The sequence below is a fragment of the Sander vitreus genome, chromosome 23, assembly GCF_031162955.1.
Source record: "Sander vitreus isolate 19-12246 chromosome 23, sanVit1, whole genome shotgun sequence".
NCBI classification, from domain to species: Eukaryota; Metazoa; Chordata; class Actinopteri; order Perciformes; family Percidae; genus Sander; species Sander vitreus.
The window spans coordinates 22,791,302-22,806,948 of record NC_135877.1 but is presented as its reverse complement, the minus strand read 5'-3'; the positions used below and the strand labels follow the sequence as shown (position 1 = coordinate 22,806,948).

The 15,647-nt window shown below is 41.6% G+C and overlaps 1 protein-coding gene and 2 pseudogenes across 6 annotated transcripts in view; 1 reads left to right on the top strand and 2 right to left on the bottom strand.

Annotated features, from left to right (window-relative positions):
* Positions 1–5,704, bottom strand: part of LOC144537727 (E3 ubiquitin-protein ligase TRIM39-like) — a 6,183-nt pseudogene extending 479 nt beyond the window's left edge. Inside the window, exons 1-2 of the transcript XR_013503876.1 lie at positions 5,631–5,704; positions 1–1,405 (exon numbers count right to left, since the gene is read on the bottom strand). The exon at positions 1–1,405 is cut by the window's left edge and continues 479 nt beyond it. The product of XR_013503876.1 is annotated as an E3 ubiquitin-protein ligase TRIM39-like (transcript). The remainder of the gene's footprint in view (positions 1,406–5,630) is intronic.
* shld2 (shieldin complex subunit 2) overlaps positions 1–15,443 on the top strand; it is a 36,206-nt gene extending 20,763 nt beyond the window's left edge. For 2 of the 4 annotated variants that reach the window (XM_078281576.1, XM_078281572.1), the window contains exon 13: positions 12,576–15,443. In XM_078281576.1, coding sequence (XP_078137702.1) covers positions 12,576–12,748 — 173 coding nt within the window. In that variant the 3' untranslated portion in view covers positions 12,749–15,443. Of the gene's footprint in view, positions 1–6,784; positions 6,838–7,926; positions 8,132–12,575 lie in introns of those variants that run through there. The other 2 variants (XM_078281573.1, XM_078281575.1) reach the window with 2 other exon arrangements.
* Positions 6,823–12,074, bottom strand: LOC144537728 (nuclear factor 7, brain-like; annotated as a pseudogene). Its single transcript, XR_013503877.1, has 2 exons — positions 11,986–12,074; positions 6,823–9,999 (listed from the first exon to the last, which is right to left on the bottom strand). The product of XR_013503877.1 is annotated as a nuclear factor 7, brain-like (transcript).
* Positions 15,444–15,647: the final 204 nt, after the last annotated feature.

Here is a 15,647-nt window from a genome sequence, read left to right as displayed (position 1 = left end):
GTTTTGTCACACAGACCTTCAGTGGTGATATCTTCAGTGGGACTTTATCCCCAGGCCTAAAGTATGGAAACAGCCTGTCAGTGAAAGTGTGTGTGAAGGTGTGTATGTGTGTGTTAGTATCAGGATCAGAGAACGACAGCTTTCCTCTGTTCCAGTCCAGAGTTACTCTGATCCTCTGGAGCTGCTTCTTAAACGGGAGATCAGCATCTGAAGCTGGTGGAGACCACGCTGAGTATTTACATCTGAAGAACCCTATTCTCCATAATCCAGACCGTATGACTCCCTTCCTCTGGACAGACTCTGCTAACACACCCAGCATCCAGTCTGTACTGTCTCCAACCTTGACGTCCCAGCTGTGAGTCCCTGAGTTAAAGCCCTCAGAGCCCAGGACAAAGCGGTAACCATCAAACCTCTCTGGATTATCAGGAAGCTTCTGTCTCTCTCCTCCTAGTCTCACACTGGTCAGATCTTCAGACAGGATGAGTTTTGGATAAGCAGTGTTTGGGTCCAGAATCAGAGGAGTGTAGGAGACCATGTCCTTCATCTTGTTCCAGATGTTGAAGCTCAGGTTGCCCAGGTGTTTGGCCTCGTCTATCAGAGCTCCTGAGAGCAGCTGTGGATCATCCAGCAGGGGGCGCTGCTGGACTCTTTCCACTGCAGCCTTGTAGTTGATCAGGAATGAGGCGTCTTCAGCTCTCAGCTCCTCCTCTGTGGCTCTGACTGTGTCTGAAAGAGCTGCTATCTCTCTGCTCAGAGCCTCCATCTTCTCCTTCATCCTCTGACTCTTCTGCTCCTCTTCCTCCCTCAGTGCAGCCATCCTGGCCTCCTCTTCCTCTTCTAGAAACTGGTGAAGCTTCTTAAACTGATCCTTAATCTGTGTCTCTGTGCGTCGGGCCTGGACCTTCATGTGTTCTGCTGTTAGATCAAACTCTTCTTTAACTCGTTCAAAAACCTTCATCTTCTTCTTTAAGGGCTCCAGAGTTTCCTGGAGTTCCTTCTTGTGTTGTCGTGCAGCTTCATCGATGGGTCTGATTATGTGGTTGGAGTGTTTTTCTGAATGTAGACAGACGACACACACTGGCTGCTGATGGTCCAGACAGAAGAGTTTGAGTTTCTCAGAGTGCAGACTGCAGAGAGCCTCTGAAGCTCTCTGATCTCTCTGCTGTAAGAAACTCTCACACAGCTTCAAGGTTTAACTCCAGGTTACGAGGTGGTTCTGGCCTTGAAGATCTTCTCTTACAAACTGGACACTCCTGTGTTGGTTTCTCTGTCCACCAGCTCTTCAGACAGTCTTTACAGAAGCTGTGACTACATGACAGAACAACAGGATCTCTAAAGACTTCATGACAGACCGAACAGCAGAAATCCTCCTCTGACAAAGAGGCCATTTTGTCTCTGAGAGCAGCTGAAAACAGCAGAAACAGCAGACGTTAAAACAGGAAGTCAGTTGTGTTTCTCCCCCTCCATACGGGAGAGGTTTGCCTTCAGGGCTTTCTGCCAGAAGGGTTTATTTGAACCCAAACCAGGGACGTCGTTAGGCCTATTTTAGGGATGCTGAAGCTACCCTAAAAGGTTCCTAAGCCCCCCTAAATAATAAGAACAACAATAATAATTAGATTTTTTCTTTTACCGTGCACTCCGTATCACTAACTACGGTGAATAAATCTTCCTTCACAGTATGTAGTGTGTCTATTTTAATTCTATTTTACAACTGTCAGCTGGTCGAAATGGCGGTTAGAGGCTCAACGAGCGTCCACGTGCACGGTAACGGCATGTGGACAAGCGAGGTAGAGAGTTGGCTACTGAAGAGAGCCAAGCGGCATTAAAACAAAGCAGAGAATCAAAGATTCTGCAACTGTATCAAGCATCTCATTATCACTAACCGTATCCCCATTCATCATCATCATTTAGACGCAACAAATGATATATATCCAATCCAGCTACAAAATAGCCGAAAAGTCAGAAGTTAGACAGAAGTACAAAGAGTCGTCGTGCTATCGAGATGATGCACCGTCTCGATGCATTGGTGTGAACTGGCAGCTTTCAGAGCGTTGCAGACCGGAGAGTTGCAAGTAACTGGAGGATTCATCTCGTCTCGTCGCTACTCTTTGGTCTGAACTCGCTACTGCACACACACACACACACACACACACACACACACACACAACCCCCCCCCCCAGTAGTTTAGCTAGAGTGAACAAGTGAAATACAAGAAATAGTTAACCTAGCAAGCTATGCACAGCTCTTTATTCATTGCCAATAATATAGCCTATCTCTATAGTAGTCTAAAACAATATCAGTCCCCATAGAATGTTGTTTTCAGTGAAAACTAAATGTCATAGGGTCCCTGTTAATGCTATTGTACCGGTGTAGCCTTCAATCCATTGAGCAGATGGATATTCCAAGGTATTTCAGCAGAGAGAAAGAGAAGCAGGAGATTGGCAGCAGTTGGTTCTGAGGGAGCCGGTGTGATTGAGGTCAGTAGTGGTCTACAGGTCTAAGGGTTGTTTGGTTTTCTTCTAACAATAAGCATTTGTTGGCAGGTCTGGGCACTAAGGTATAGCCTAAACTAAAGTATTTCATGATATTTATTATATATGCTAGCTATATTCTGCCTCAACTTTCTGCATTCATTGGCTGTGATACATGAAATACTGTAAATATGTAGATGTTGCCTAAATGTCGGCTAGGTTTAAGGAAAAAGGCAAAAAGGTGACGGAGCTTATTTCTGTTGCTGGCCCTCAGCTGTGGAACCAACTGCCACCTGACATCAGAAATGCCCCTTCAATTACAATAAACCAGGATCAAAACTCACCTATTTACATTGGTCTGCCCCCCCCCCCTCGTGTTTTAATTGTCTTACCCTGCTATGTCTGTAATTAGGTGTTTGTCTATTGATGTCTTCCTAGCTTAAATCACTGATCTGTCAGTGTATTTCTGTTATGTTTTTGTTATTATTCTGTGGTTAATGTGCTATGTGCAGCACTTGGTCAGTGCGAGCTTTCTTACTAAACATGAGCATATGCCCACAGATACACATCAGGTTATTATATTAAGACGGTAACAACGTTAATAGGATCCTTATCAATAGCTTTATCAATATCAATAATTGTTGATTCATAGCATACATTGTATACATCATTTGGCAGAATAAATCATCTTTAATTGAGAAACGCTGAAACTTGTGTTGTCACATTTCACTATGACCTTAAAATTCTGGTTCTTGGGTTAAACTGTATGCAAGCCAAACTACACGGAGACATTACACTCTGATTGGACCAATCACAGCGCAGTTACAGTAATTAAATAACATTCTTTGGACAACTTATCTTATAGAGATAGTAGTATACAGCTGTTATACATCATATCATCTATACAGAGATAGTAGTATACAGCTGTTATACATCATATCATCTATACAGAGATAGTAGTATACAGCTGTTATACATCATATCATCCATACAGGGATAGTAGTATACAGCTGTTATACATCATATCATCCATACAGGGATAGTAGTATACAGCTGTTATACATCATATCATCTATACAGGGATAGTAGTATACAGCTGTTATACATCATATCATCTATACAGAGATAGTAGTATACAGCTGTTATACATCATATCATCTATACAGGGATAGTAGTATACAGCTGTTATACATCATATCATCTATACAGAGATAGTAGTATACAGCTGTTATACATCATATCATCTATACAGGGATAGTAGTATACAGCTGTTATACATCATATCTATACAGAGATAGTAGTATACAACTGTTATACATCATATCATCCATACAGGGATAGTAGTATACAGCTGTTATACATCATATCTATACAGAGATAGTAGTATACAGCTGTTATACATCATATCATCTATACAGAGATAGTAGTATACAGCTGTTATACATCATATCATCTATACAGAGATAGTAGTATACAGCTGTTATACATCATATCATCCATACAGGGATAGTAGTATACAGCTGTTATACATCATATCATCTATACAGGGATAGTAGTATACAGCTGTTATACATCATATCATCCATACAGAGATAGTAGTATACAGCTGTTATACATCATATCATCTATACAGAGATAGTAGTATACAGCTGTTATACATCATATCATCTATACAGGGATAGTAGTATACAGCTGTTATACATCATATCATCTATACAGAGATAGTAGTATACAGCTGTTATACATCATATCATCTATACAGGGATAGTAGTATACAGCTGTTATACATCATATCATCTATACAGAGATAGTAGTATACAGCTGTTATACATCATATCATCCATACAGGGATAGTAGTATACAGCTGTTATACATCATATCATCCATACAGGGATAGTAGTATACAGCTGTTATACATCATATCATCTATACAGGGATAGTAGTATACAGCTGTTATACATCATATCATCCATACAGGGATAGTAGTATACAGCTGTTATACATCATATCATCCATACAGGGATAGTAGTATACAGCTGTTATACATCATATCATCTATACAGGGATAGTAGTATACAGCTGTTATACATCATATCATCTATACAGGGATAGTAGTATACAGCTGTTATACATCATATCATCTATACAGGGATAGTAGTATACAGCTGTTATACATCATATCATCTATACAGGGATAGTAGTATACAGCTGTTATACATCATATCATCTATACAGAGATAGTAGTATACAGCTGTTATACATCATATCATCCATACAGAGATAGTAGTATACAGCTGTTATACATCATATCATCCATACAGAGATAGTAGTATACAGCTGTTATACATCATATCATCTATACAGGGATAGTAGTATACAGCTGTTATACATCATATCATCTATACAGAGATAGTAGTATACAACTGTTATACATCATATCATCCATACAGGGATAGTAGTATACAGCTGTTATACATCATATCATCCATACAGGGATAGTAGTATACAGCTGTTATACATCATATCATCTATACAGAGATAGTAGTATACAGCTGTTATACATCATATCTATACAGAGATAGTAGTATACAACTGTTATACATCATATCATCCATACAGGGATAGTAGTATACAGCTGTTATACATCATATCTATACAGAGATAGTAGTATACAGCTGTTAAAACATGATAAAGTATATGACACACTGGTATCAGATCAGTACTCGGTATCGGCCGATACGCAAGTTCAGGTATCAGAAAGTAAAAATGGTATCAGACCATCTCTAATACAGTAACAAAAGATGTGAGTGCAAAGATTTTGCAAACGCAAGTTACAAATACCCTGGGGGCTAAGCCCCCCCTGTCTTTAAATCCTAGTGACGTCCCTGACCCAAACCACTATTAACTACCACCTCTACTAAGTAGTGTTGTTGTCTAAGAGATTTCTGGCAGGAAGCCCAGAAGTCAGCCGTTTCCTGTGTTCCCCTCCCTGCTGCAGAAAGTTTCCTCAGTTACTTTCACTTTGAGTCTCTACGTGTTTTTTCAGTCTGCAGCAGATTACAGTTCAAGTATTTCACTTCTTCAGTACTTTCGAGCTCCTTCCTGTAACTGTCCTCCCTCAGTTAAAGTCACAGCTTTGTAATAAAAGGTCGATCTTACCGTCTGTCTGTCGCTGCGTCTCTTCTCACTGACGACTCACCAGGAACAAGCTGGTTTCCTGTTTGTCTCAGATGATGTAATGTAAGGCGTGGAGCTTTGTCAGGCAGCTGAAGAGTTTCATCTTAAAGGGACAGTTCAGATGTTGTAACGTGTGGTTGAATGAGCTACTTCTCCGTAGTCAGAAGCTAAGCAATGTCCTGCTGTGGACGGGGCAGCAGCTGAACACACTTTACACACCTAAAGACATCTATACCAGTTTAAGGTACACAAAAATGTAGGTAGTCACTGAGTAACGACTGAGGAACAACTGTGTAGTTAATGGGTAGTTACTGATTAACTGTGATTCACCACCAGGGATGCACTGAATCCAGGATTGGGCTTCTGATTGGCTCAATATTGGGCTTTTTGACTTAGTTTTTTTCCAGCAAACCGAACCCTACGCTTCTAACGCCTATCACTACTTCACTACTTACTACATACTAGTAATGTCCTGGTTCCAGGGATGAAGATAAGATAGATATCAAATGCACTGACACTTGATACTAATTTGTCTTTGGCTGTAGATGATTATTGACTTCACACAGAGAATGAAAACACAAACACACAGTAACTCCTTTCAAGAAAATAGTATTATTGAAAATGTCCAACACTGCATATTCCACTTCCTTTTCCCACCCCAAAATACATTCGTCAACAACATATGTTCTGGCCAGAAACCACATTTTAAGTTTTGCTGCAGAAATAGTCTCTGTATTTAGTTGTGCACAACCCAGTACCTGTTTGAGCTCAGTCTAAAAGCATGTCTCCGACACGATCCTCCAAATCCACAGGAGGGAAAGACCTTACTGGTGAGATAGTAGGAATGGAAATCCAAACTCAGGCCTGAAGTTCAGAGTCCAGTCCGCTGTCCACCACGCTCAGTCCTGCTACAGCTAGCAGAGTGGAAACAGACCGCTCCTCCATCGCAGCCGCGCTGTCGCTCTCACAGTCAGCCACACAGTCCCACAGGACAGCCATGTCAACACTTTTTTACTTTTCGTGACATTTTTGTGACTTTCTTTGGATGTTTTTGTGACTTTTTTCAACGTTTATGATGCTGTTTTCCAACTTTTTTTACACCTTTTTCTGCATTTTTGTCAACGTGTGTCTCTCAGCTCCAGGTTCGGATTACTACAAATCATCCAGCTTCAAATGCATTTGGGCATAACGTCTTTATTACATATTATTATTTATCACCACAGTTACAAACATACATCCCAGAACACTTGTTGGCCTAATTAAATCCCTTCATTTAATCTCTTTTCCTCAAGTTTTTGCTTCAGATTACATTTCCTAAAAACACATTTCTTTCTCAAAACTTCATAAGTTGTTGCCTCCAGATTTAGTAAAGTAAACCTCACATGTGTGCTTAAATAAGACGTAACGGGACAAGTTTTTCAATCAAGTCACTTCATCAATACAGTATTTATCCATATTACACAGCTTTAAATGCATTTGCGCATGAAATCTTTCAACACATTCTCATGAACGGGTCCGTATGATATCCTACGAAACTTCATGCACACCAAAACGTATGTTTTCCTACGAAATTAAACTGAAGCAGGAGTTCAAGAGACAGCAGCTGCACATTAAACAAAGTCTCAGACGTACAACACGTAACAGTTACAGACAATACAGTATCAAATCACAGCATGATTATACAAACAGAAATAGTGATAATTAGGGCTGTCAATCAGCCAATTGTCTGTAGTTAACTTGTGATTAAACGCAAATTAATTATGCTTTTTCTGTTCTAAATGTTGGAAGAAAATGACCAGAGACAAAGTGAACTCTGGAGGACTGACCGGTTTATTGAGACGCAGGATGTGACTAGTTTAGCTTTGAGGCTTTTACAGGATACATTGGAAGGTTTCTGAGCACATTACACCACTGACACATTATTCATTCATGTCTTTGTTTCTCCTCGGTTGGACACTTTTAAACAGAAAAACAACAAAGTCCTAAAATGGAGACACATTAGCTTAGCAAGAGACAAAATCAGTTAGCAGTTTAACGTAGAAAATGTCAAGAAAAGTGTCCATTGTCATGCCCGCTTCTGTGTCAAGTTATCGTTTTTAGTTTGGTTCTCATTTTTGTTGTTCTTTCCATTTCCGGTTTTATTTTGAAGGTTTCTGTTCCCCTTAGTGTTTCTTGTTTTACTTCCTGTTTGTCATTTTTCCCGCCATTGTGATTACATGTCCCCGCCCTAATGTGTTGCACCTGAGTGTCATTGTCTCCCCTGTCTTGTGTATTTCAGTTCAGTCTTCCCCTTACCCCAGTGCGAGATCGTCTGCTTCCTTTGTGTTCAGCCTTCAAGCCTTTCCCTGGTGTCCTGTATTCTGAGCTTGGTTGTTTCCCTGGATTTTGACCACTGCCTGTATTTTGGATTTCCCTTTTGCCTGCCAAATTGGACACTGTGCTTCTAAGTTTATTTAGTCTGTTAATAAACTTTTGGCATTCTACGTACCTGAGTTGTGTATCTGTGGGTCCATACTTCTGTGTGCGTGATATCCCTCACATGTCACAGAGCCCAAGATGACGTCTTTAATTGTCTTGTTGTCAGTCTAAACCCTCAAAATATTCAGTTTATAATAATATAAAACAGAGAAAAGCAGGAGATCATCACAATTATCACAGCATTATTACTTTAAAAACGACCAAAACTGTCAATCGATTATCAGAACAGTTGTGTGACGATAAAATAATCCTATCATTGTTTCAGCTGTTTATGAAATAATAGTTTAGCCTCACACAAAACTACGTTATTATTGCTCTCTCTTTAAGAACCTTTTTATGTTTTAGCTTCTTAAAACCTTTAGTTGTTTTATTCAGCTGACTCCTGTACTGCTGGAATCAGTTTTTACTTCACTGTTAAGAAGTGAACTGTTGTTTACTTTTATTATCACCACCTTCAAACTAAAGACTATCAGACCTGTTGTTTTGTCACACAGACCTTCAGTGGTGATATCTTCAGTGGGACTTTATCCCCAGGCCTAAAGTATGGAAACAGCCTGTCAGTGAAAGTGTGTGTGAAGGTGTGTATGTGTGTGTTAGTATCAGGGTCAGAGAACGACAGCTTTCCTCTGTTCCAGTCCAGAGTCACTCTGACCCTCTGGAGCTGCTTCTTTAAACGGGAGATCAGTGCGTAGAGCTGGTGGAGACCACGCTGAGTATTCACCTATACAGAACCTTAATCCAGACCGTATGCCTCCCTTCCTCTGGACAGACTCTGCTAACACACCTAGTAGCCAGTATGTACTGTCTCCAACCTCGACGTCCCAGCTGTGAGTCCCTGAGTTAAAGCCCTCAGAGCCCAGGACAAAGAAGTGATAATCAAGCCTCTCTGGATTATCAGGAAGCTTCTGTCTCTCTCCTCCTAGTCTCACACTGGTCAGATCTTCAGACAGGATGAGTTTTGGATAAGCAGTGTTTGGGTCCAGAATCAGAGGAGTGTAGGAGACCATGTCCTTCATCTTGTTCCAGATGTTGAAGCTCAGGTTGCCCAGGTGTTTGGCCTCGTCTATCAGAGCTCCTGAGAGCAGCTGTGGATCATCCAGCAGGGGGCGCTGCTGGACTCTTTCCACTGCAGCCTTGTAGTTGATCAGGAATGAGACGTCTTCAGCTCTCAGCTCCTCCTCTGTGGCTCTGACTGTGTCTGAAAGAGCTGCTATCTCTCTGCTCAGAGCCTCCATCTTCTCCTTCATCCTCTGACTCTTCTGCTCCTCTTCCTCCCTCAGTGCAGCCATCCTGGCCTCCTCTTCCTCTTCTAGAAACTGGTGAAGCTTCTTAAACTGATCCTTAATCTGCGTCTCTGTGCGTCGGGCCTGGACCTTCAGGTGTTCTGTTGTTTGATCACACTCCACTTTAACTCGTTCAAAAACCTTCATCTTCTTCTTTAAGGGCTCCAGAGTTTCCTGGAGTTCCTTCTTGTGTTGTCGTGCAGCTTCATCGATGGGTCTGATTATGTGGTTGGAGTGTTTTTCTGAATGTAGACAGACGACACACACTGGCTGCTGATGGTCCAGACAGAAGAGTTTGAGTTTCTCAGAGTGCAGACTGCAGAGAGCCTCTGAAGCTCTCTGATCTCTCTGCTGTAAGAAACTCTCACACAGCTTCTTTAACTCCAGGTTACGAGGTGGTTCTGGCTTTGAAGATCTTCTCTTACAAACTGGACACTCCTGTGTTGGTTTCTCTGTCCACCAGCTCTTCAGACAGTCTTTACAGAAGCTGTGACTACATGACAGAACAACAGGATCTCTAAAGACTTCATGACAGACCGAACAGCAGAAATCCTCCTCTGATATAGAAGCCATGTTGTCTCTGAGAGCAGCTGAAAACAGCAGAAACAGCAGACGTTAAAACAGGAAGTCAGTTGTGTTTCTCCCTCCATACGGGAGAGGTTTGCCTTCAGGGCTTTCTGCCAGAAGGGTTTATTTGAACCCAAACCACTATCTTTTCCTAAACTTAATTAAGGGACTGTTCTGTATTTATGGAATGGACCACCAGAGGAAAATAGGGGAGGGTCATGCCTTTTATTCTTTGTTGAGGGGAGGGTCACCCAACGTTTTTTAGTCTGGGGGGGCGAGCCAATTTCAAAGTGACTTGTTTGGTGCATATTTTGCCATGTAGCTCTCAGTCTCGGCCCCCCATCGCTAGCAGATGGGTCTGTCCCAACAAAAATCGCACCATCCCCCACCTGTCAGGGTTGTGGGCTTGGACCCAAATGCAGGAAGGCGAGGAGAGTGCAGCAGTTTCAAATAACAGTAATTTAATAAGAACTCAAAGAGACTTACAAATGTAAGCAGGGCAGGTGAGCAGAACCAAAAACACAGGAACACGGAAAGAAACGAGGAAAAATCCAGGAGAACAAAAAGCACAGAGGACTGACGACGAGTAACGAAAGACAAATGACAATCCACCAACAACAGACACAGAAAGCACAGGGACTTAGGGTAATGAGAAAATGAGGGACAGGTGACACTAGGGCTGGGGAACAGGTGAAAAACATCAGACAATCACAAGGGCGGGAAAACCAAAAGACAGGAAGTAAATCAGACAAGACTAGGAAGAAAAGACAGACTTCAAATTAAAACAGGAAATGGGAAAACCAACAGAAAACATGAAACCAACTAAACAAAGAGACTTGACACAGGGACTAGACGTGACACCACCCCCATGATGCACCACACCTGACCCTAACCCCCACGATCACAGGTAGGCCTATTGTGAACAACGAGCTGAGGATGAAAATACGGACCGCTTGCTGGAAGCACAAAAACCTAAACGTTTCACTCCAGACCCTGTCGGGTGAGGAAAACATCAAAGAAAATAGATTTTTTTATAGATAATATTGACGCTCCAAAATTACAAGGAGTCCAGAGCGTGTTGGAGGAGTTGCTGGTACCCTATGAAGACAAGCCATGTGGTGTCTTGGATATGGATTTGGCCTTTCAACCGTTTGCGTCATTTTTCGAAAGACAAACAATCAAAAAAAGAATGGTTCCGGGACTGCATACTGAATCCCGAATATGGGATACCAGTTTTAATATATAGACGAACAGGCAAGCAGTGGATTATACTGGACGACGGGTCGGCGTCAATGGAGAACATTTTCCTGCAGCTTGTGAAAGACGAGAAGGAAAAACGGTGGTCATTTGTGAAATTGTGCAAATGACAGACTTTTCAAGGCATTTAAGAAGGAAGGAGTGGTAGCACGCAAGCTCCCAAAATGACGCTCGTCTGAGAAATGGAGTTTTGGATAATGTTCAGCTTCGGCAGCTTTACCTAGACGCTAAAATATACAATGACTGAGGAAGCCTAGTGACGAGTCCATAACAACCAGTCTTGAATGGTCTCAATGTTTTATTGTTTTATTTCATGTGAATACTAGTTTACTAAAGGAGTAGCTTAGTATTTGAAGTAATGCAGGAAGTGTGCATTTAGTTTCCGTGCTTATTGTGTTTCCACAACGTCAGTGAGTAAATACTGAAATGGCCGCCATCTTGGTGGAGTCTGATGTGTAAGATGAGAAAGCAGAGGTTAAGTCATGCATGTCATGATTGTAAAACAGTGGCTATCTATACATCTTTGTCTAAGAGATTTCTGGCAGGAAGCCCAGAAGTCAACCGTTTCCTGTGTGCCCCTCCCTGCTGCAGAAAGTTTCCTCAGTTACTTTCACTTTGAGTCTCTACGTGTTTTTTCAGTCTGCAGCAGATTACAGTTCAAGTATTTCACTTCTTCAGTACTTTCGAGCTCCTTCCTGTAACTGTCCTCCCTCAGTTAAAGTCACAGCTTTGTAATAAAAGGTCGATCTTACCGTCTGTCTGTCGGTGCGTCTCTTCTCACTGACGACTCACCAGGAACAAGCTGGTTTCCTGTTTGTCTCAGATGATGTAATGTAAGGTGTGGAGCTTTGTCAGGCAGCTGAAGAGTTTCATCTTAAAGGGACAGTTCAGATGTTGTAACGTGTGGTTGAATGAGCTACTTCTCCGTAGTCAGAAGCTAAGCAATGTCCTGCTGTGGACGGGGCAGCAGCTGAACACATTTAAGGTATTAAGGTACACAAAAATGGAGGTAGTTACTGAGTAACGAATGAGGAACAACTGTGTAGTTAATGAGTAGTTACTGATTAACTAATTCACCGCTAATGATTAGTTACTGTATGCTATGCCAATGCTTCACAAATGATTATCAATGCTTAACTAATCATTTGTTAATGATGAACCACTCAGTATGATGCATTAAACACTAACTAATCATAAGTGTGTGGTGTTTTAAAGGGTTAGGAACTAACAAAACTAACTGGTGACTCCGTGTTTTCATCTTAAACTTTCACTTCAGCCAGTTTCATTTCAGAAACAATGAGACCAAACAGTGAGTGAGTTTGTCAACATGTGTGTCTCTCAGCTCCAGGTTCGGAGGTGAAGCACGTCCAGCTGGCAGCCGAGCGGATCCAGACCCTCCTCTCCCTCCCGAGGAAAACCTTCGCCATCACGGTCCGCAGCCACTTCCTATGCGATGAAAACAGCGTCCCCATCGATCAGGACTTCACGCTGCTGGACCTCCAGTTCCCCCGCTGACGCCCAGAACAGATCCTCAGTGTGTTGGACCATTGGGACTACAGGTGGAAATTAGCAATTGCTGCTATAACCTGGTCCAAGACATATTCTCTTGTTTAACATGTTAAATGTTTATTTGTGCATTGTCCCTGTTTCAAATAAATCCATTTCTATTCCATTGACGGTTCCCTAAACCCTTTCCAAAACACCAGCTGTCCAATCACAGTCTAGCTTTGCATTCCTTCTCATGAACGGGTTCATATGATATTGTACGAAAAGTTATGCACACGATGGTCACGTGACGCCGGTGTTGGGAATTCGTAGGTGTACAGACCCAATTATTGGCAAATTATCAAAGACGTTTTATCAATATTAATCAAAAGTTATGAATATGTGTATTCATAACTCCACCAAAATGACAACCAATCAAAACAGGGCACCACCCTGGAAGTCAGGGACCAATAATCAAACTGAAACGGTCTCATTTCGGTGGTGTTCCCTTTAAAATACCGATTCATTTGATTAATTTATCTGGTATATTCAGAAGGAACAAAGGGAAGGCTGAATTCAAGCATCTGACCTGTGTTCAACCAGCAATTACTACAATAAGTACACAAATAATCAGACAACTCCTATTTATAATATGGTAGACAGCCAATCAATAATCATTTGATCAATTAAAACCAATATGCTTTTTTTAAACAACAAAACAAAGGCAAAAGAAACCAGCATGTGATGTGAGGAGACACGTCTGTGTCTGTATGAGTGTGAGAGTGTGAGGAGGAGGGGGTGTCAAAATGTAGTCTAGACGTAGCGCTTTCTAGGTCTAAACTCATATACTCAATACGTAGTAGTGGTGTGACAATTTCCCTCTCCTATTTCTACGTATGTGTGTCTCTTTTTATTGTATGATATGTTATATGATGTGTGTTAGTCTTGGTTTCTGATGTGAAGCACTTTGGATACCTTTTTGTTACTGTAAAATGCTTGTTGATTGATCAAAGACTACAAACATGGCTACTCCTGTGAGCTGCACAACACTATTTTGCCTCAAGAGGGCGGTAGTGGTGCTGGGTGCAGCGCTGTGTGGCTAGAGCAAGCCGGTTAGCTTTCGGGCTAACGCATGCTAGTATTTGGGGCATGGGGACACTCAAATCTCTATTTACTACCACTAAAAAGGCTCAAAATATCACCACACTTTAACGTTAGCATAGTTAGGGTCCCTAAATGTGGACCGAAGCATTGACAGCGTTGTAAGTGTACAGATAGTTTATTAAAAAGAGATTATAAAGACAGTCGCGTTCATGTTTACTTGCGGGAGCCATCTTGGAAACCAGTCATGACTAGTTGATTCCACGTTGGTGATATTTTGAGCCTTTTTAGTGGTAGTAAATAGAGATTTGAGTGTCCCCATGCCCCAAATACTAGCATTGTAAGCTAACCAGCGGTCCGCGGTAAATGTACTGTATTTATATAGTGCTTCTCTAGTCGCACTGACTGTCTTGACTGATATGTCTTTAACATAGTACAGGAACCATTCACACACTTTCATACACTGTGGCCGAGGTCCAGGTAAACATTCACACACATTTACACTCCGAAGGCGCAGCATCGGGAGATATTCAGGGTTCAGTGTCTTGCCCAGGGACACTTCAACATGAGACTGCAGGGCCAGGGATCGAACCACCGACCTTCCGATTGGTCGGCGACCGCTGTACCACCTCAGCCACAGCCACAGCCGCCCCCCCCCACAGCCGCGGTAGCCTCGTTAAAGCTCCAAACTCATTCCATTAGCAAGAAAACGTCCCAGAGAGCGACAGAGTAGGTACACATCTCTTAATAACCCTTAGGTTCGTTTTGTCCTTTAACATATGATGTGTCTCTGTGTCTCTCTGCATGTGTGTGTGTGTGTGTGTGTGTGTGTGTTGTACAAATTGTTTCAATGCTTGAAATGAGTTTACTGAAGTCTTTAGGTTATATATGATTAAAGTAGTAAATAAATGTCTGAAAGGAAATGTCATATCTCTTTGAGTAGGAGTTTTGTCAAACATCTTTTGCGTCTTTCGTAGACAGTTTCTGTGACCAATCTTTGAGGACATCTTATTACTACAAATCATCCAGCTTCAAATGCATTTGGGCATAACGTCTTTATTACATATTATTATTTATCACCACAGTTACAAACATACATCCCAGAACACTTGTTGGCCTAATTAAATCCCTTCATTTAATCTCTTTTCCTCAAGTTTTTGCTTCAGATTACATTTCCTAAAAACACATTTCTTTCTCAAAACTTCATAAGTTGTTGCCTCCAGATTTAGTAAAGTAAACCTCACGTGTGTGCTTAAATAAGACGTAACGGGACAAGTTTTTCAATCAAGTCACTTCATCAATACAGTATTTATCCATATTAAAGCTCCAATGTGTGGGAGTTTCTCCCGTCTAACGTTGAGATCACATATCGCACCACGCAGTTCAGAGTACAGTATGTAACATTACAGCTACGGTAGCCTTCACGCTTCAAGACGCTCTCTTCAATATCACACACACACACACACACACACACACACGGCTGGTCGCGTGACGCCGACCAAAAAACAATGCAACTGATCTCAGCTGGTATTCTGTCTTGACCGGTAGTATATATCATCGTTTATCACCACAGTTCAAACATACATCCCAAAACATTTGATTAAACCCCCACTGATTCTCGAAACGTGTCCAAAAAACGTGTCCCACTACGAAAAGTGCTAACTGAATGGAAATGAATAACATTATCATGAATAAAAAGAATCAAGGTTATAATCACGGGGTCCTTTGCACACGTGTAAGGTTCTTTTACAGGTTAGTTTTTCGTTTGTATTCAGTGAATGATTATATGCTGGCCCATTGCCCTGGATGCTGTCCTCAGATAGGAGAT